This window comes from Podarcis erhardii, assembly GCF_964252035.2.
Source record: "Podarcis erhardii genome assembly, chromosome: 11".
Lineage (NCBI taxonomy): Eukaryota > Metazoa > Chordata > Lepidosauria > Squamata > Lacertidae > Podarcis > Podarcis erhardii.
This window is the reverse complement of record NC_138501.1, coordinates 55,718,359-55,737,848: the sequence shown is the minus strand read 5'-3', so window position 1 is coordinate 55,737,848 and position 19,490 is coordinate 55,718,359. Positions and strand designations below refer to the sequence as shown.

General features: G+C 52.5%; 1 protein-coding gene across 1 annotated transcript in view; it reads right to left on the bottom strand.

Annotated features, from left to right (window-relative positions):
- Nucleotides 1-19,490, bottom strand: part of LOC309352701 (phospholipid-transporting ATPase ID-like) — an 83,457-nt gene that overhangs the window by 28,756 nt on the left and 35,211 nt on the right. The window contains exons 10-17 of the mRNA XM_081881401.1: nt 11,550-11,708; nt 10,253-10,341; nt 9,168-9,364; nt 6,169-6,377; nt 4,341-4,384; nt 3,798-3,963; nt 2,018-2,206; nt 504-619 (exon numbers count right to left, since the gene is read on the bottom strand). Of these exons, the coding sequence (XP_081737527.1) occupies nt 504-619; nt 2,018-2,206; nt 3,798-3,963; nt 4,341-4,384; nt 6,169-6,377; nt 9,168-9,364; nt 10,253-10,341; nt 11,550-11,708 (1,169 nt within the window). The remainder of the gene's footprint in view (nt 1-503; nt 620-2,017; nt 2,207-3,797; nt 3,964-4,340; nt 4,385-6,168; nt 6,378-9,167; nt 9,365-10,252; nt 10,342-11,549; nt 11,709-19,490) is intronic.

The following is a 19,490-nucleotide window of genomic DNA, read 5'->3' as shown; positions in this document are numbered from 1 at the left end:
ACGTACTGGGAGCCAATGCAGATCTCTCAGGACCACTGTTATGTGGTCTTGGCGGCTGCTCCCAGTCCCCAGTCTAGCTGCCACATTCTGGATTAGTTGTAGTTTCCAGGTCACCTTCAAAGGTAGCCCCACATAGAGCGCATGGCAGTAGTCCAAGCGGGAGATAACCAGAGCATGCACCACTCGGGCAAGACAGTCTGCGGGCAGGGAGGGTCACATCCTGCATACTAGATGGAGCTGGCAGACAGCCACCCTGGACACAGAATTGACCTCCATGGACAGCTGTGAGTTCAAAATGACTCCCAGGCTGTGCACCTGGTCCTTCAGGGACGCAACTGAGCACAGGAGGGGTCAGGGGAAAGGAGCTCCACAGAGACTCCCCTTCTTAAAGCACCCTCTTTGTGGGTCTCACGAAGCCCCTAGGGGGTGGGCTGGGGTGAAGATGAAGCCGCAAGGGCATCACTCTGGGGAGGCTCTGCATGCAAACTCTGCTGCCAGCTTACTTCCAAGTACTCGGTAGTCTCCTCCTTAAGAGGTACACAGGAAGGGTGCAGGAGTTCATACAGGATCGTGTCCGCCCCCTTGCAGTACAGGGTCACCTTGCCGTCGGGGCGACGCACTGGGGAGAAGGGAAGAAGGGCAGAAAATGAGAGGGGGCCCAGAATCGCTCCCCACCCTGGACAGACACACGACACGCGGGCAGAGAGTCAGAGATGGCTGGGGGGAGGGTTTGTCCCCTATTATGTATTGAGTTGTCTTTGTCAACTGGTTGGACAGTGTTCTCGAAGCGACCAGCATGAGTTTGACCAAACTGTGGGAGGCAGTGGAAGACAGGAGGGCCTGGCGTGCTCTGGTCCAGGGGGTCACAAAGAGGCGGACACCACTAAACGACTAAACAACAACATCATGTATTGAGTTGAATAGGATCCAAAATGCAGCAGTCTGATTGGTCCTAGAACAATAGGATTCAGAATGCAGCAGTCTGATTGGTCCACATGAGCCACCCAAACCAGCTCCAGGTGGAAGTGAATCTGCAACCTGATTGGCCTACAGGAGAATCCCAGAATTAGCCAATCACGTGGGGCCCATTGTGTAAATAATGTACATAAAGCAGACATTCTGGGGGAACTTCCATTCCTCCTCACCACTGTGAGCTGAATAAAGAGCATGAAATCCAGTCTCGACTCCAAGTACAGTGGTGCCCCGCAAGACGAACGCCTCGCAAGACGGAAAACCCGCTAGACGAAAGGGTTTTCCGTTTTGGAGGTGCTTCGCAAAACGAATTTCCTATGGGCTTGCTTCGCAAGTCGAAAATGTCTTGCGAGTTCCTGCGGTTTTTTTCCCTTTTCCCCTCCTTTTTCTAAGCCGCTAAGCCGCTTATCAGCTGATCCGCTAAGCCGCTAAAAGCCGCTAATAGCGCTAATCCGCTAAGGCGTCAATGGGCTTGCTTCGCAAGACGAAAAAACCACTAGATAAAGAGACTCACGGAACGGATTAATTTCATCTTGCGAGGCACCACTGTATATTTCATCCCCCTTCCTTCAAAGATCTAGTCTTCCTGGATGGAAGGGCCAGAGCGGATCAACAGCAGAGCATCTGCTTGGCATGCAGAAGGAGAGGAGCCCTGCCTGAGGTCCTGGACGACTGCTGCCCGTTGTCACTGCAGACCACACTGAGTGAGCTGTGCCAGTGGGCAGAAGCTTCCTAACTGCAGGGCATGGCATCTCTCTCTCTTCTGGGGTTTTCTCACGCAGTCCCTCAAAGGGTGTCAGAAGAGTCCAGCCCCCTAGAAGTTCCTTTTCTATAGCGAGCAGGTAGTGGAAATCGCTTTGCACCAATTCAGTCAAACTCCCGTCGAAAAAGTCTGCCCAGCTGGTTGACGCTGGTGGAAACAACTCAGCAAGAGCCACTCCACCAGGACACAAAGAGGAGACCCGGGCATGTGCAGAGTATTTCCCTGAGAACCAATCACAGGCGAGGCCTGGGGTTTGGGGGAGGGGAGGAAGGGGGCACACACCAATGACAGACATCCGCTTGCGCACATTGTTGAAATCCAGGATGGCAAGGAGCTTATAGACGATTGTCTTCCCCATTTCCACCACGGTGATGGTCTCTGGGGTCCGGGCGCGGAAGACGAAGCCGAAGTTCCGGGCGGCCGTCACCAGGGCCCCCTCGTCCGGAGACTGCGCCTGGTAGACCAGCTCACCTGCCAGGGAGGGCAAGGGGGGGGGAGAGGCAGCGTCACTTGCAAGAGGGAGGCGGAAAAGTCCCAAGCGCAGCAACCGATTTCGGAGTCTTGAGGGAACAGGCGGACAAGAAGAGACGCCCTTAAAGTTCCTAAAATGATGCCTGGCCTGGACAAAGGGGAGCAGGGAAAGGTTTTCTGCAGGAGGTGGAAGCCAGACCCCCGAGGCCAGGACAGGGCCAGACTGAGGTTTGAGGAGGCCCTCGGCTCCTGAAGGGAATGGGGTCCTTTATATGTCCAGCTGTCCTTTGTCAGCAACAAATTGTCACTGATTTTTTGTGTTGTATATATGCTATATGGTAATTTATGAACCTAATAGGTATCTCAAGTCATTTGCACATAACAAAATATGTATTTTATCTAAGTAATTGTTGAACTGAAATACAATTAAGAAGAAGTATATTAATAGTGAAATCATTATTAAGCTCGAACTTAAAATTATTTTTATTCATAAAAACTTAATAATGCAAACACATTGGCATTTGGCAATAACAAAAGTTCCTTTAGAAACACAATTTACAAAGACTCATAATTCAGCCCTTTGCACAGCCCTGCAACCAGTCCATGCAGAATGTCGGCACCCTATATATAGAAAGGAGCAAACCAGGGATATTTTAGGGAGCAGGCTAGCAGGTGGGGCCCATGACTTACGTCATAGGAGCCTACACATCACAAAACATGGTTGTTCTATGTAGGTTTTATTTTATTTGTTTCCCCCCCCTTATATTTTGGAAATGTACATCCAGTTTTTTTCCTTTACATTTTTTGGGCCCCCAAGAGAGTGGGCTCCTAAGCTATAGCTTGTTTGGCTTATACGTCAATCTGACACTGCTCATAACACTGGAACTCTTGGGCAGCCAGTGATGCTGAATGTTGGGAAGACTCAGGACAGATAAAAGGAAGATCTTCTTCATGCAGCACCCAGGGCTGATCCACACCTCCGTTTGCCTCCCTGCTTTCCTCGGGGGAAGCCTCATCTTTGGTGCTGAATCGGAACAAACAGCCATCAGCAGGCTGCCATTTGTTCCAATTTAGCACTAAAGAGCAGGTTCTCCAGGGCAAAGGCAAAACCCATGCTTAGAAGGTGCAGGACGAGCAGAAGTGTGAGTGAGCTCATAGCTAACCCGTGGAACTCCCTCCTACTGCAGGCAGGGATGGCCACCAATTTGGATGGCTTTAGAAGAGGGTTAGACAAATTCATGTTGGAGGAGAAGACAACGGGTGGCTACCATGTTTTCTGCCTCCTCCTTCTGAATCGCTGCTCTTTGGCTCAGATCCTGCTTGCGGGTTTCTGCTTGGCCCCTATGAGAACAGGGCGCAGCGTCTGACCCATAAGGGCTCTTTTCATGTTCTCAGGAGACCTTCAGAGTCCAACCCGCAAGAGCCCCCCAGCACAGCACCCCCAGGCGAGGTCCCTCCTCTCCCCACAGGCCACACCGCTGCTCTGAGCCAGAGGTGCTGTCTCCCCACAGAATTGCAGAATGGGACCCTGAGGGTCATCTAGTCCAACCCCCTGCAAGGCAGGAAGGACAACTCCACCCCTCCCCCTCACCTGGCTTCTTCTCTTCTGGCATCACCGTGTGGCAGAGAGAAAGGAGGCGGAAAAACTTGTGGGTGATGACGTCTCCCGCCTTCACTTCCTCCACCAGGCTTTGGTCGTAGAAGGAGAATTTGGGGTCAGCGAGGGGGTTGTAGGAGAAGTCAACTTTTGGGGTACTCTGAAAGGGGGGGGGGCGAGAGAAAGGTTGCCACCATGAGAACTTCTCTGGGCTCATCTGCCTTCCTTCCTTCTGGCTGGAGAAAGACCATGAAAGACCACACAGAGGCTCCTCCTACTTCCCAGGGAGCTGGCTGCTCTGGGGACCAGCCTGCCAAACTCCAGGGCAGAAGGTCCAGAACTTCCCCCGAGAGAGGAAAGGAAGAAGGAAATTTCCAGGAGGGAAGCTCAAAGCACAAGGGGGGGAGTCGAAATTCCTTTTGTCCACTTCAGCCGCCACACTGGGACACGTCCTGGCAAGTGCCGGGCAGGGCTGGAACCACAACAATGCCCACTGGCCCTGCCTGCCACCCTTTGTGCCCCCTCGCAGCCCCTTACCTCCGTAATCTCCACCCGTTGTCCGTCCAAGTCAAAGACATCCCCTGTGGGCGAGAAGCACAGAGCCCAGCTGAGATGACAACAAACGCACACCTGGCTGTGAATTCCGGGCCTGGGCCAGTTTGTGCCAGCGGGACGACAGGGGCACCCGGGCACCTTCGGGACCCTGGCCAAGGATCTACAACTGCCCATTGGGAAGCAGGGGAGACACCAGGCCGGCATTGAAAAACAGGTGCAGGTGTGGGGCTCCAGAAGGTCTGAATGGTTCCTGTATTGGCACTTTATTTATTTATTTATTGAATTTATTTATTTATTGAATTTATATACCGCCCTATACCCGGAGGTCTCAGGGCAGTTCACAGAAAAGATCACAACGTAAATAATCAGAATAACAACAACCCAATAACACACACCCACACCGAAAAGAGCCACATTTTAAAAGGGTAAAAAAAGGTAAAGGGACCCCTGACCATTAGGTCCAGCTGTAGCTGACTCTGGGGTTGCGGCGCTCATTTCGCTTTACTGGCCGAGGGAGCCAGCGTACAGCTTCCGGGTCATGTGGCCAGGATGACTAAGCCGCTCCTGGTGAACCAGAGCAGTGCACGGAAATGCCGTTTACCTTCCCGCCGGAGCAGTACCTATTTATCTACTTGCACTTTGACGTGCTTTCGAACTGCTAGGTTGGCAGGAGCAGGGACCGAGCAACGGGAGCTCACCCCATCACGGGGATTCGAACCGCTGACCTTCTGATCGGCAAGTCCTAGGCTTTGTGGTTTAACCCACAGCACCACCTGTGTACCCATTTAAAAGGGTATAGGATGTCAAACAGATCAGCAAAGGCCTGGTTAAAAAGGAACATTTTTGTCTGGCGCCTAAAGGTGTATAATGAAGGCGCCAGTCGAACTTCCCTAGGGAGAGCATTCCACAGATGGGGAGCCACTGCAGAGAAGGCCCCATTCTCGTGTTTCCACCCTCTGGACTTCTCAAGGAGGAGGCACACGAAGGAGGCATACAGAAGATGATCTCAGGGTCCAGGTAGGTTCATATGGGAAGAGGCGGTCCTTGAGGTATTGCAGTCCTGAGCTGCTTAAGGCTTTATAGGTCAAAACCAGCACTTTGAACTGGGCCCAGAAACTAATCAGTAGCCAGCACAGTTGGACAAGGATTAGTATAATATGCTCAAACTATTTTGCTCCGGTGAGCAACCTGGCCGCTGAATTCTACACCAGCTGAAGTATCCGAACCATCTTTCCTTCCCCCAAGCCACCCATGCTGACTGGGACTAATGGATGAACAAAATCTCGGGGGGGGGGGGGGGACAGCAGGCTGGCAAAGGATCCATATTCCAAAGGAGCAGAAGAGACTTTTAATGTATGCGACGACAGCTGCAGGGATGTTATTAGCCCAGAGATGGAAAGAAGACAAAGTCCCTAGCAGAGAAGAATGGCAAACTAAGCTATTAGACTATGCCGAAATGGCAAAACTGCCCAGGAAGCTCAGGAATCAAGAAGACCAAAGCTTTAATAAAGGATGGGGGGAAATTTACAATATATCTGGGAGACAGCTGTAAGCAGATGAAAGCATTAGCAGGATTGCAGTAACACAGATACTATGGACAAAATGGAGTGACATAAATATGGATTCTGGAACAATACGCAATCGAAAAAGTTGACAATTGGAGCCATGGAGGGGAAGGTGCAGAGACTGGGAGAACTCCCTAAATATGGATATGTATTTTATATTGTTATAATCTTACACTTGTAAGATCAAATAAAAATTATTTCAAAGAGATGAACGGATGCAGCAGCCCCAAGAGAGCGCCCCCTACCATAGATCTTCCCATTGATGCAGCACTTGTTGAAGACCATGATGTTCTGGGTGAGGGTCCCCGTCTTGTCAGAGAAGATGTACTTGATCTGCCCCAGCTCCTCGTTGAGGGTGGTGGTCCGGGCCTGGGCAGGGGTGTCATTGAGGGGGTAGTACATCTTGCGGTCCCACTCGATGTAGAAGCTGTTGCCCAAACGGATGATCTCTACGCTGAATGAGAGGAAGGAGGGGAGACCAAGGAATGGGCTGGAGACCTGGCAGGAAAAGCTTCCTGGTGCTTGGGGTCCCTTTGCAAGCTGCAAGAGGCCATTGAAGATGCTGCTTCTGGGGGGGGGGGTCAGCGGGTGACCCGTGTGCAGCCTGTGCACACAGAGAGGCAGCGCGGTGCAGTGGTTAGAACGCCATGCTAGGATTTGGGAGGCCAGCTTTCCAGGCACCACTTGAGCATGCTGCTCCCTGGACAACCTTGGGCCAGGGTCGCCGTCTCTCAGCCTCCCTCGAGGACCAAAGAGAGGAGAGGGAACTCTGCACACGCCCTTGAGCAACTTGGAGGAAGGAGGGTGGGACAGAAATGCAGTCCATAAACTGCAGCACAAGTGCATGCTGGGAAGTCGGAACCGGCTGCTCCCTCAAGGAAAAGGCCTTCCCAGGTGTCTGGCCAGGGACTTCGGCTCCCTCTCCCTCACCCCCTGACCTTCCCCTGACACAGAAGTCACAAGCATCCTCCCTGGACCCCATGACGTACAGTGGTCCCTCGGTTCTCAAACGCCTTGGCACTCAAACAACTTGGAACCCAAACACTACAAACTCGGAAGTGTTCCATTTTGCAAACCTTATTCAGAAGCCGAACGTGCGCCATTTTGAGTGTTACACTGAGGTCTGTCTGTTTCTGCTATTTATTTTGCGTTTTTGTTTTTGTGGCTTTTTTGTTTTGTATCTGTGACTGTGTGGAACCCAGTTCAGCTACTGATAGATTGATTGTGTGACTGCAGTACATGGTTTATTGCTTTCATTTTATGGATCAATGGTCTCATTAGCTAGTAAAATTCATGTTAAATTGCTGTTTTAGGAATTGTTTTCAAAAGTCTGGAACGGATTCATCCATTTTCCATTACTTTCTATGGGAAAGCTTGCCTTGGTTTTGGAACAGACTTCTGGGATGGACTAAGTTTGAGAACCAAGGTACCACTGTAAGGGCGATGCCGCGTCCACTGTGAAGAAGGAAGCGGCTGAGTCGGAGCCTGGGCATAGCGCCATCATTGTGGAGTCAAAGGAGAGTCACAGAGCTCCTTCAAAAAGCTCACCAGCCTTGCCAACGAGGTGGTTCCTCCTTCCCCCACCCCGAGGGTTGGGCTGCCAGAGCACACTGCCTGCCCTGGTTGGGCAAGAGGAGGAAGCACGCCAGAAGGGGGGGGGCTGGCCCTTTTGGTGCCTTTATTGGTGCCCAGAAAGCGAAAGTAGGGCTGGAGGAGCAGTGCATGCTGGGACATCTCCCACTCCTTTCGGCTCACACTTGGACTGGCCTCTTCCTTAAACTCAAAAATCCCAAATGCAGTAACTTCCTCCAGTGGCGGAGGAAGGGAGCAGAAGGGGCAGGTCACCCCGGGTACCACCACTGAGGGGGTGACAAAATGCTGGGCAGCACTCACCATGGGGCCTGCAGTGCGCCCGAGCCACGCATCTCTCCCCCAGCTGTAGGGTGGCTGAGTGGGAGGAGGCGGACAGACTCCTTGGAGGCCCCACAGAGCATCCTGCCCCAGCTGGCCCCACCCCCATGGGTGGTTGGCCCCGCCCCTGGGCGCAGGACATGAATGCCACCCCGGGCACCTGATCGGCTTACTCCACCGTTGACTTCCTCATAGAGGAGTCTTGACAACCTCTTGATCTTTGGGTTGCCGTTTTCTGAACTTTTTAATATTCTTTTTCAGGCAATGTAACCAGAACTGTAGACAGTGGGTTGTAGCCAATGTTCCATCTACTCAGAGTAGACCTATTGATATTAATGGAGCCGAGCGAGTCATAGCAACAGCTCTGGTCTGGGTAGAAGTAAGTTCAGATACAATCCCAAGTGCATTCGCAGCATTGATTTGCATACAGTGGTACCTCTGGTTACAAACGCTTTTGGTTACACACACTTCATGTTACGAGCTCCGCTAACCTGGAAGTAGGTGCTCCTGGTTGCTAACTTTGCCCCAGGATGCGAGCGGAAATCACGCACCAGAGGTGTGCGTGCAGCGGGAGGCACCATTTGCGAAAGCGAGCCGCAGGATAAGAACAGTTTCCGGTTATGAACGGGCCTCAGTTCGTAACCAGAGGTACCACTATAACGGTATTACAATCTTGACAGTCTCGTTTCCCATTCCTTTCCCAATGCTCCTGAGTGTGGCCACACATGGAGTTCCCATCGCCACATCTGCCCTGCCAGACCAGACCCCGTGAGGGTAGAGGCGCATGAGGACACGATGGCTTGTGACTCTTGAGCCCTCCGTGTTTGGGACTGGAATGCCAAACGTTTCACTGAAGGACAATAGGGAAGGCTGTCAGGAGTGCGTGCAGGAGCCAGGCTCTGTGACCAGTAGGGCTTCGCAGGACTGGTGGCAAGAGCTGGGAAGGGATATAAGGTCAGCATTTCCCTTCGGCTCTTTGCCACAGCAACATGCTTCCTGCCTTGGTGAGTTTGGCTTCTTGCTTCCTGATCCTCGGACCTTGGCTTCTTGACTCCTTGCTTCTCAACCCTCAGACCCTTGGCTTCGTGGCTCCCTGCTCTCGACCCTCGGACCCTTGACTTTGTGACTCCCTGCTTCCTGACCCTCAGACCCCTGGCTTCTGGACTCTCATTCCTGCTCCCACTCCGCCATCTTGCCTCCAGTCCCGACGTCCTCAGCCGGGACTTCGATCGCCCGTAGACCGGACCATGACAAAGACACATACACATACACACCGGTGCAAAATGGGCCGTTTGAGGGCTGGCGCAGAACACATGCCTCCCCCCCCACTTACCTGACGTAGAGGGAGATGGGCACCACCGTGTTGAGGATGATGACGTAGGACCAGAACATAAGGAAGGCGGAATAGAAGGCCGAGTGGACGTCGTGCGGCCAGGGCAGGTAGACCTGGAAGGCAGAGCCTCTCTTGTACTCCCAGATGCTGTTGCCAATGGCCAGCACTGAGCACATGGCGGCCAGAAGAACAAAGATCTGCCAGGAAAAGGGGAGGGAAGAAAGCAGAAGAACATCTATGTCCCACTGTATAGATACAGAGTTTGTGTAAAAGAACATTGTCAAAAGATGATATACAATGAAATGAAAAAAATGTTTAAAATAACTTTTGTTTAAAAAAAACAGAAGCATTTTTATTAGGAATCATAGGCGCCGATATCCCAAAGGAGCATAAAAGTCTTTTTGTGTATGGAACAACAGCTGCCCAGATGTTACTAGCCCAGAGATGGAAAGAAGATAAAGTCCTCACCAGAGCGGAATGGCAAACCAAGCTGATGGACTCTGCCAAGATGGCAAAACTGATTGGAAAACTCAGATATTAAGTGGACAAAAACTTTATAAAAGAATGGAAAAAAATTATCAGTTATTTAGGAGACCTCTGTAAGCAGAAGGAAGGAAACACTGACAGGATTTTGATTTCACTTGTAGTCTAACGAATACTATGGACATTATGGATTGAGATAAAAGATAGAGTATGGAAGAATATGCAGTTGTAAATGTTTAAAATGGGACCTCATGGAGGGGGTGGGGGAAGTTGTGAGACTCAGGGAATCTCTATATATGGATTTATGTCTGGATTTTTATAACCTTGCATTTGTAAAATCAAATAAAAATGATTTCAAAAAAAAGATAGCTAATCCATGAAATAACACCCCCCCCTAATGCCAGTAAATTTCTAACCCTACTCCCTAAATCTACCATCTACTGATGTGAGGAACCTTAGTTGCTGCCTGGTCCTTGCAAAGAAGGAGGGAAGGAATAATTGATTTCTGAGTATCTTATGAATAAAGTCCATGCATGCCCCCCCCCCCTTTGCTGCTATTCTCATGCCCTGAGAGATGGAGTGAAGCTGCCGTTCGCACTCACCACCAGCACCAAGAAGTTCATCAGGCGATCAATGCTGGTCCTTTTGAACGTGGTTCTTCCGCTGTTCTGCATCAACTTGGTGTCTGGCCCTGGCAGTTGAAACAAAAGTCTGATTTTTTGTTGCACGATCGGATTTTAATTTCCAGATCAAAGCACCTCCTGGGAGGCAGGAGACCCTGACAAATGGCAGCTGTTGATGGATTTGAGGGAAGGCCAAGGCAGGCAGCATTTTGCCCAAAGGAGAGTCGGCCCCCTTTTCAGGTTGCAGAAGGGGCAGAGGGACCCCACTGCACAAAGCCACTAGGTGGGATCGGGTCCGGGCATCCTGGGCCCTGTGGGAGATGCAGGTGCTTTGCAGAATCATAGCGGTGCAGAGTTGGAAGGGACCCTGAGGTTCATCTAGACCAACCCCTGCAATGCAGGAATCTAGGGAAGGGAGGCGCTTGGCAGCCCCATAAGCAGTGCCGGAAATTAATAATAATAATAATAATAATAATAATAATAATAATAATAATAATCTTTTTTTATTTATACCCCGCCCATCTGGCTGGGTTTCCCCAGCCACTCTGGGTGGCTTCCAACAAATATAAAAAGTACATTAAAACATTAGTCATTAAAAACTTCCCTAAACAGGGCTGCCTTCAGATGTCTTCTAAAAGTCAGATATTGTTTATTTCCTTGACATCTGATGGGAGGGTGTTCCACAGGGCGGGAGCCACCACTGAGAAGGCCCTTTGCCTGGTTCCCTGTAACCTCACTTCTCGCAATGAGGGAACCGCCAGAAGGCCCTCGGAGCTGGACCTCAGTGTCCAGGCTGGAAGATGGGGTGGAGATGCTCCTTCAGGTATAAGGTAAACAAGCTATAGCTTAGGGCCCCCCAAAAAAATCAAAGGGAAAAAACTGGATGTACATTTCCAAAACATAAGAGAAAAAACAAATAAAATAAAACCTACTTACAGCAACAGTGTTTTGTGTTGTGTATGGACCTATTAAGTCCATAAATTACCATATAGCATATATATGACACATAAAATCAGAGACAATTTGTTGTTGACAAAGGACAGCTGGACATAGAAAGGGCCCCATTACCTTCAGGAGCTGAGGGCCTCCTCAAACCTCAATCTGGCCCTGGACACAAGCCAGGCTCTTTTCTGTGCCCCCCCCCAGCTGTGGGCAAAAGACCCCTTTCAAGAGCTAGAGGACACAAACCCCCTATCCCAGTGAGAGGGGCTTTTACCTGGTTACACCCGAGACGTTTGGTCCCTTCCTCCTGCTTCTCTCGGCCAGCTGCTCTTACCTGCAAAGATGACCAGTCCGAAGCACCAGTCCGTGTTGCGGATGGTGCAGCCTCTCAGCAGCATCTTCTCGTTGTCCAGGGCGTACTTCTCCCCCTTGAAGAGGAGGGTCCCCATAAACTTGTCCAGCTTGTTGTTTGGCGCTTCACACTTGATCTCGCCTGCAGGCAAAGAACAGGCGCTCTGAGTCGGCACCGTCCACCGCTGGCCAGAGTCCCAGGCCGAGCCTGGAGATCTGGGTGGACATCAGATCTGCTGCCCTTTCTGTTGGGACGGAGGCAAACCCAGGAGCAGAGAGGAGCTCGCAGCAGGGAGGGGGCAGGAGGGCCTCCCCCTTTTTGCTCCCAGCCACCCTGCAAGGCTGAGGGTCAGTCCCTGGCAATGAGCTTCATAGCCAGGCAGAGATTTGAACTCGGGCCTCGGTGGTCCACCGCCAGCACTCTCTCTGATGCGTTTCCTCTTCTCCCCATTAGGAACAGCAGCTGCCCAGAAGGCACTCGGGTGAGCTCAGGTGCTCTTTGCCCTCTCACAGCAAATAATAATAATAATAATAATAATAATAATAATAATAATTTATTTATACCCCGCCCTTCAGAAAACCAGGCTCAGGGCGGCTAACAACAAATTTAAAACACTTAATTGTAATACAACATTGAAGCAGCATAAAATACAGTATAAAAACATGAATAACAATAAAATTCAAAGTTCAAAAATCAATCTGGGGGAAATCCATCCAATAAGCATTAGATAATCCCCAGGGCTAGCTGGCTGAATTGGTCCTACTTGGGCCAGTGTGGAGGCCAGGGGAGAATTAGCTGTGGGGTCTCAGAGCAGGTAATCTTCATAAAATGGAAGGGGGAGGGAAGAGAAGGGAAATAAAAGATCAGGCTGAATTCAAATTAAAGGCCAGGCGGAATAGCTCTGTCTTACAGGCCTGACGGAAGGAGGTTAAATCCTGCAGGGCCCTGGCCTCATGGGACAGGGCATTCCACCAGGTCGGAGCCATCATTGAGAAGGCCCTGACTTCCTTAGGACCTCTAAACTATGGTTATTCATGGACCTAAAGGTCCTCTGCAGGGCATGCCAGGAGAAGCGGTCCCGTAAATACGAGGGCCCAAAGCCACAAAGGGCTTTAAAGGTCAAAACCTGTGATTCCTGCAGAGGGTTGGGCCAGATGACCCTCCCCTCGGGGTTCTCTTCCAGCACTAGAGCTAGGATTCCATGCAGCTCTGCCTGCTGACAGTATCAGCATCAGGAGAGCAAAGGCTGTGAGGCCACCCCACCTCACCGAGGGTCAAGGGCCTGTGTGTCCATAGCTGAAGATTACCAGATCTTTTTCAATGAATCCATTGAAATGAGTCGGAATGACAGGATTTTGCCAGGGGACTGATTTGTAAATCTGGGAACTGTCTCCAGGAAACAGGGACGTCCAGTAACCTTGCCTTAGCCCCATGCCAGAAGGGGGCTCTGTAAGAGTCATTTCGGGTTTACCCCAAACAGAAGCCCAGGGGGGTCAGCATGGCAACATCCAAAGAAGGTGGCGTTTCTGCACCCTGCCCCCCCCCCACCTTGGTAGCTCCCCACCTGTTTGGTGCCTGGGCAGCACAACATTCGCTCTGTCCAGGGGGCAGGTGTGCAGGGCAGGGGGCTGGGCTGGAGACCCTCCCGGGAGGCAGCTGCAAAGCCTCTCTCCGTCTCCAAGGAAAGGGAGCCCAGCGCCCACAGCTGCCAGCCATCTCCTCAACCCGGCCAGCCCTGCCCCTCCTTGTGCACAGCTGGCATACCCACTCTCCGAGGAACACCAGGCGGACGGGTGCAAGCGAGGCCAGAGGGCAGAGTGGGACTAGGACCCAGAGGGGTGAAGTGAAGCAGGAAAGGACTCGGAAGAGAAGCAAAGAGAGCAAAGATCTGCAAAGAGAAAGGGGGGTGTGAGGGAAAGAAACAGGCAGAAAGCAACACAGGGTCCTCTCCACCCCCACCCCCACCCTGCGGACAAGCCAAGGCACCCATGCCAACGCCCAGCTTGGGTCCTGTGTGAGCACACATGACCAGGCACCAGGTGCCACTCTGTGCAAGACATCTCTGTGGAGAGACAAGGAATTCTAGGCAAACTTCTGCCCCCCCCCCATGCCTGGCAGGCAAAGTGCTCCACCATCCTGGGCAGCTTCCGCAGGGAACACTTCTTTGGCTTTCTCCTAGTGGGGCAGCAATGGACCTGCTGGCACCTTTGCGGAGCTAAGTAGGGTCCAGTATAGTTTCAAGTTGGATGGGAGACAGCATGTTGAGATTCCTACAGTCACACGGGGCATTTACTGCAGAAGAGCCACACTTTTCTTCACTCATCATGATCCAAACATCCCTCTCCTACATTTTCCCACCAGAGCTCAGAAAACCAGTTTTTCTTAAATGCACACAGAATGGAATAGCAGTGCAATTTCCCCAGGTGCAGTTGACGCATTGTGCGCCGGCTCAGTAACATTTCTGGCCAGCTGTGACCTGTGTCAATTGTTCTACCCAGTTCCTTCTCTATGGTCTCTGTCCCTTTCCTCCTCCTCCAGGAATCAATTCTATCACTTTAACCCTGCACTTCCAAATATCATTGGCACAAAATACCACCGTTTATTTTCTCCCCCACTAGTGTGCCAGATTGTGCCAAAGGGGCAGAGGCTGTGGCTCAAGGGTAGAGCATCTCCTTTGCATGCAGAAAGCTCCTCCCGTCCAGGTGCTTTTAGGACCCCACATCCCATCAGCCCCAGCCAGCAGGACTAATGGTCAGGGCTGAATGGAGTGGGATTCAGTTCCATCTGGAGGCACACAGGGTCCCCAAACGGCTGGCTTCAGACCACCTACAGAATGGTTCACGTTTTCTGGGTCGCTGCTGAGATCCCTTGAGAGTCCAGGACTGAAATGTCCAAAGGGCTAATTTGACTTTCTGGTGTACAGGATCCTGGCACAACAGCTTCAGACAACACAAGGCAGGTGGTTTAAGGAAGCTGAATGGCAGGTTGCTATCAGTGCAGAAGGGTGGACCTCAACGTGGATGATGCCTCCTTTTAAATCGGCCTCGGCAAAAGAGGTGGCACTTAAAATAGGGCGAAAATGGCACCTCACCCGCCTATACGGGTAGCCCATAATAGCTCCTCCTACGCACCAAACGGCTGGAGGGGGTGCAGAATGCTGTGGGGTGGCCATGTGGGAAAGTGGCTCGGTTCTGCGAGGAAGAATCTGTCCAATTAAAAAAGCAATTGCTGGACAAAATGTCCGGATCTGGCTCTCCTCAATCTTTTCACGGGAGACAAAATTAACTTGCTGCTCAAAACTCTAGTTAGTTCTCTTTCTGCTTGTAGCCAGGCTGATAATAACAAGATACTGGAAGAACTTAGGGCTCATTCACACTGCTGCTGCTTTCCCCCAGGAAAATCTGTGTTCTGGCGCTGAATTGGAACGAAGAGCAACTGGCTTTTCTCCAGATGGGCAGAAGAGCAGGCTTTCTGGGGGGAAGTGGGAGACAAGGGCAAAACAGCTCAGGCCTGTGGCTAGAAGGCACAGGGCAGGAGGAAAACTGCCTGGATCTGTGCTTTCTAGCAATGGAGAGGTAGAAGTCTGGATGAACCCCCCAAGGGGCTTCTGTTATGTAGTGAAGTTTCACCCTGGGCCAGCAGGGGGATACTGTATATAGTTTTCACTCAGGTCTGTAGAAAGTTTTCACTCAGGTCCACGTCAGTTATTTTAGGCGGGAACTCTGGCCTGTTGTTGCTACAATGTTGACAGCCGGCTGCCTATAAAAGCAGGCCGGCTGAGCTGTTTGCAGTCAGTTTTATTCCAGCTTACAAAATAAAGAGCTACTTGGAGAAATCGCTGTGTCGTCTGCTATGTCAACCCACAACTTAACACTGGCGACGAGGATGGGATCGATGGACATCAGAGCACAGCCAGATGCGGCCAGCCTCTGAACTGAGCTGAATCACTGAGCTGAATCACAGAGCGAAATCACTGAGCGAAATCACTGGACAGAACCAATTCAGAGCTGACTGTTCTGGCTAGAGCACTGTGTTCCATCCATCGCCCTTCACGCCGGCATCGGAATCATGGCTTCACTTGTGCCTCTACCGCCGTTTGCGCCAGCCTCTGAATCATGGGACTCCTACCTCGCTCGGTTCGACTGCTACCTCCAAGCCAACGAGCTGACAGCAGTATCAAAGGATCGGAAGCGGGGCCTATTCCTCAGCCTCTGTGGGCCTGAGGTGTTTGAGACGGCCCGAGCATTGGTTGCGCCTGAAGCAGTCCAGGCAACACCATGGGACACGATCCAAGAGAAGCTCCGCAACCACTACGCACCAAAGCCGTCCAAGATTGCTGCCCGCCATGCGTTCTACCACCAGAACCAGGCAGAGGGGGAATCAATCAACAACTACACCACCGCCCTGCGACAGGCTGCAATGCACTGTGAGTTCCGAGACTTAGACGATGCCCTGATGGATCGAATCGTCTGCGGGGTCCGGGACATCCATCTGCAACGGCGTCTCCTCGCCAAGCCAGACCTCACGCTGCAGAAAGCCATTGAGGAGGCTGTGGCCTCAGAAGCTGCTGAACGCCCAGGAGATCCGCAAGTCCAGCAGCCCGCGTCTTGCTAGGGAGCCAGTTCCGGTGCATCATGAAGAGGCCAGCAGTGATGAGGCATCCTCCAGTGAAGACGATGATGTGCACCAGACAAAGCGGGAGCGCAGGAAGTTCCAACAGAAGTCCAAGGGCCAACCGGAATGTGCCGGCTGCGAAGGCAACCATTCCCGTGCCAAGTGTCGATTCAGAGACGCCATCTGTAGGAAGTGTTCCAGAAGGGGCCACATCGCTAAGGTCTGCCGATCGGCTCCGTCTGACACCCCCCCTTCATCGACTCGCAAGTCCAAGTCTTCACTCCAGTCTGCCAAGGAAAGTTGTTTCGCTCTCACCAACTGCCGCTGCCCGTCTGGAACCACGATTGGCCAAACCGACTCGCCTACGCGACGCAAGCTGAACGTCACGGTGCTCATTGAAGGAGCTCCATGTGACATGGAGATCGACACCGGGTCTGCCCTGTCCATCGTGTCGTGGAGCACCATCAAAAGACTGGTACCCAGAGTGTCCAAAAGGCAACTCGACTCTCACCGCGTACACCTGAGAGACTACCAGGGAAACGACATTCCCGTGGTAGGCATTGGCCGGTTCCGGATCGCCTTCAAGGATTTTTCGGGCCTGCTCCGGTTGGTGGTGGTCGAAGGTCAGCGGCCAAGCCTCCTAGGGCTAGACTGGTTTGATGCCCTCGGCCTGGAAGTCACCGGCATCAACTGCATCTCTAACGCAGAGACTGAGGGTCTGGTCAAAGACTTTGCTGAGGTTTTTGACGGCACCTTGGGGCAATATACAGGTACGCCCATCTCCTTTAGCCTTGATCCACAAGTCGCCCCCATCAAGCTAAAGCCACGCCGGGTTCCCTTTGCTCTCAAGGCTAAGGTGGACGAACAACTGGACAAACTGATCGCCCAAGGAGTTTTGGAGCTGGTTGACCACGCCAAGTGGGAAACCCCCATCGTCACGCCTGTCAAGCCAGATGGGTCAGTGAGAATCTGCGCTGACTACAAGTGCACGATCAACAAGGCACTTCAGCAGCACGCTTATCCGGTTCCTGTTGTCCAACACCTGCTGCATTCCCTGGGTGAGGGTAAGGTCTTCGCTAAGCTGGACCTTGCCCAAGCCTATCAACAACTGCCAGTCGATGATGCCACTGCTGAAGCCCAGACGATCGTCACCCACCGGGGGGCATTCCGTTGCCACCGGTTGCAGTTCGGGGTGAGTGTGGCTCCTGGCATCTTCCAAAGCCTTATGGAGCGTCTCCTGCAAGGGCTTCCGGGCGTGGTACCATATTTTGATGACGTCTTGGTGTCTGCAGACTCACACCAGCAGCTGTTCGAGCGCCTCCGTGCCGTGCTGACCAGGTTCCAAGAGGCCGGGCTCAAGGTAAAGAGGGAGAAGTGCCAGATCGCCGTTCCACAGGTAGAGTTCCTGGGCTATCTTATCGATGCCTCCGGCCTTCACCCGACCACATCCAAGATCCGCGCTATCCAGCAGGCCCCCACCCCAAAGAACAAGACGGAGTTGCAGGCGTTCCTGGGGCTGCTGAACTTTTATAACATGTTCCTGCCTCACAAAGCCACAGTGGCTGAGCCTCTTCACCGACTCCTTAGCACTAAGACGCCTTGGGCCTGGGATCATCGGGAGACGGCGGCCTTCAATGCGGTCAAGGCTCTCCTTTCATCAGACAGTGTGCTGGTACAGTACAGTGAATCCAGGCCGCTGGTCCTTGCCTGCGACGCCTCACCTTTTGGCATCGGTGCTGTCCTTAGTCACCGTTTTCCAGACGGAAGAGAAGCACCGCTCGCCTACTTTTCCAGGACGCTATCTCCGACGGAACGGAATTACAGCCAGCTCGACAAGGAGGCACTGGCACTTGTGGCTGGAGTGAAGAGGTTCCATGAATACCTCTATGGCAGGACTTTTGACCTCATCACTGACCACAAGCCACTCCTGGGCCTCCTCGCCGGTGATCATCCAACTCCACCGGTCCTCTCGCCACGCATGCTGCGATGGACTGTTTTCCTGGCTGCCTACCACTACCGGCTCATCCATCGCCCGGGGAAATCGATGGGCCATGCCGACGCCCTCAGCCGTTGCCCTCTTCCAGCATTTGTGGAAGACCCGGCTCCAGCTTCATCGCTCCTTCTGATTGAGGATCTTCCGGCAGCGCCTGTATCGGCTGCCACTGTGGCCTCCGCGTCTGCCCAGGATCGCACCATCAGCCGGGTGCTCAACTGGGTGTGGAGGGGGTGGCCACAAGGGCCTTTTGCATCGGATTTCCAGCCCTTCGCAACCAGACAACATGAACTCTCAGCTCATCGCGGCTGTCTGCTGTGGGGAGACCGCGTCGTGATTCCCCAGGGACTCCGTCAGCGCGTCCTGAAGGCTCTGCACGTTGGCCACCCGGGAATTGTCAAAATGAAGGCGTTGGCTCGGTGTTACGTCTGGTGGCCTAATATGGACGATGCCATCACTGCCTGGGTGTCCGCCTGTCAAGCGTGCCAAGAGTCGAGGCCTGCACCACCGGCAGCTAAGGGACACACCTGGGAGACGCCAAAGACACCCTGGTCGAGGGTGCACATCGATCTGGCTGGCCCCTTTCACGGCCGGACCTTTATGGTAGTGGTGGACGCCTATTCCAAATGGCTGGAGGTCGCCCTGATGCCCTCCACCACTACCGAAGCCGTCATCCGGGTGCTGCGAGGCCTGTTTGCAACGCATGGGTGTCCTGATGTCCTTGTCTCTGACAACGGACCGCAGTTCACGTCAGGCACGTTTGAGCGGTCTCTTTTGTTAAGATAACGATCTTTGGAGCTTGATCGTTGAGCCGTGGCCACTGATTAGTTTACGATCTCAATCAGCCGTTTACAGCGTCCAGCACACTTCCTTCTGCGCTGCGCAATAAATTCTGCTGTCTCTTTCGCCACGGCTTAGCAGAGTAGCATACAGCGGTGTAAAGCAGTCTTTTTCTCCCTTGCTCCATGCAAGCATACACAGACAGGTTTGTCTATTTACAGCTCTTTATTGGTAGATTTCAGCAACAAGGACCGGGGCTTCTTTCAGCCATGTCCGTCTCTCTCAAACACACAGAGAGAACAACAGAAAGTACAGGAACACAAGCTCCTCCTTAGCTTCTAACGTCAGAAAGTGACGCACACCTCAGAACACTTAACCAGTTAAGTTCTGAACTCTCACATCTTTTGGGACTGGGCATCCGCCATGCCCTAACGGCACCCTTTCATCCATCCAGCAACGGGCAAGCGGAAAGAATGGTGCGCTCAGCAAAAGAGGCACTGGTGCGCCTGGACCGGGGAGACTGGCATGAGCGGGTC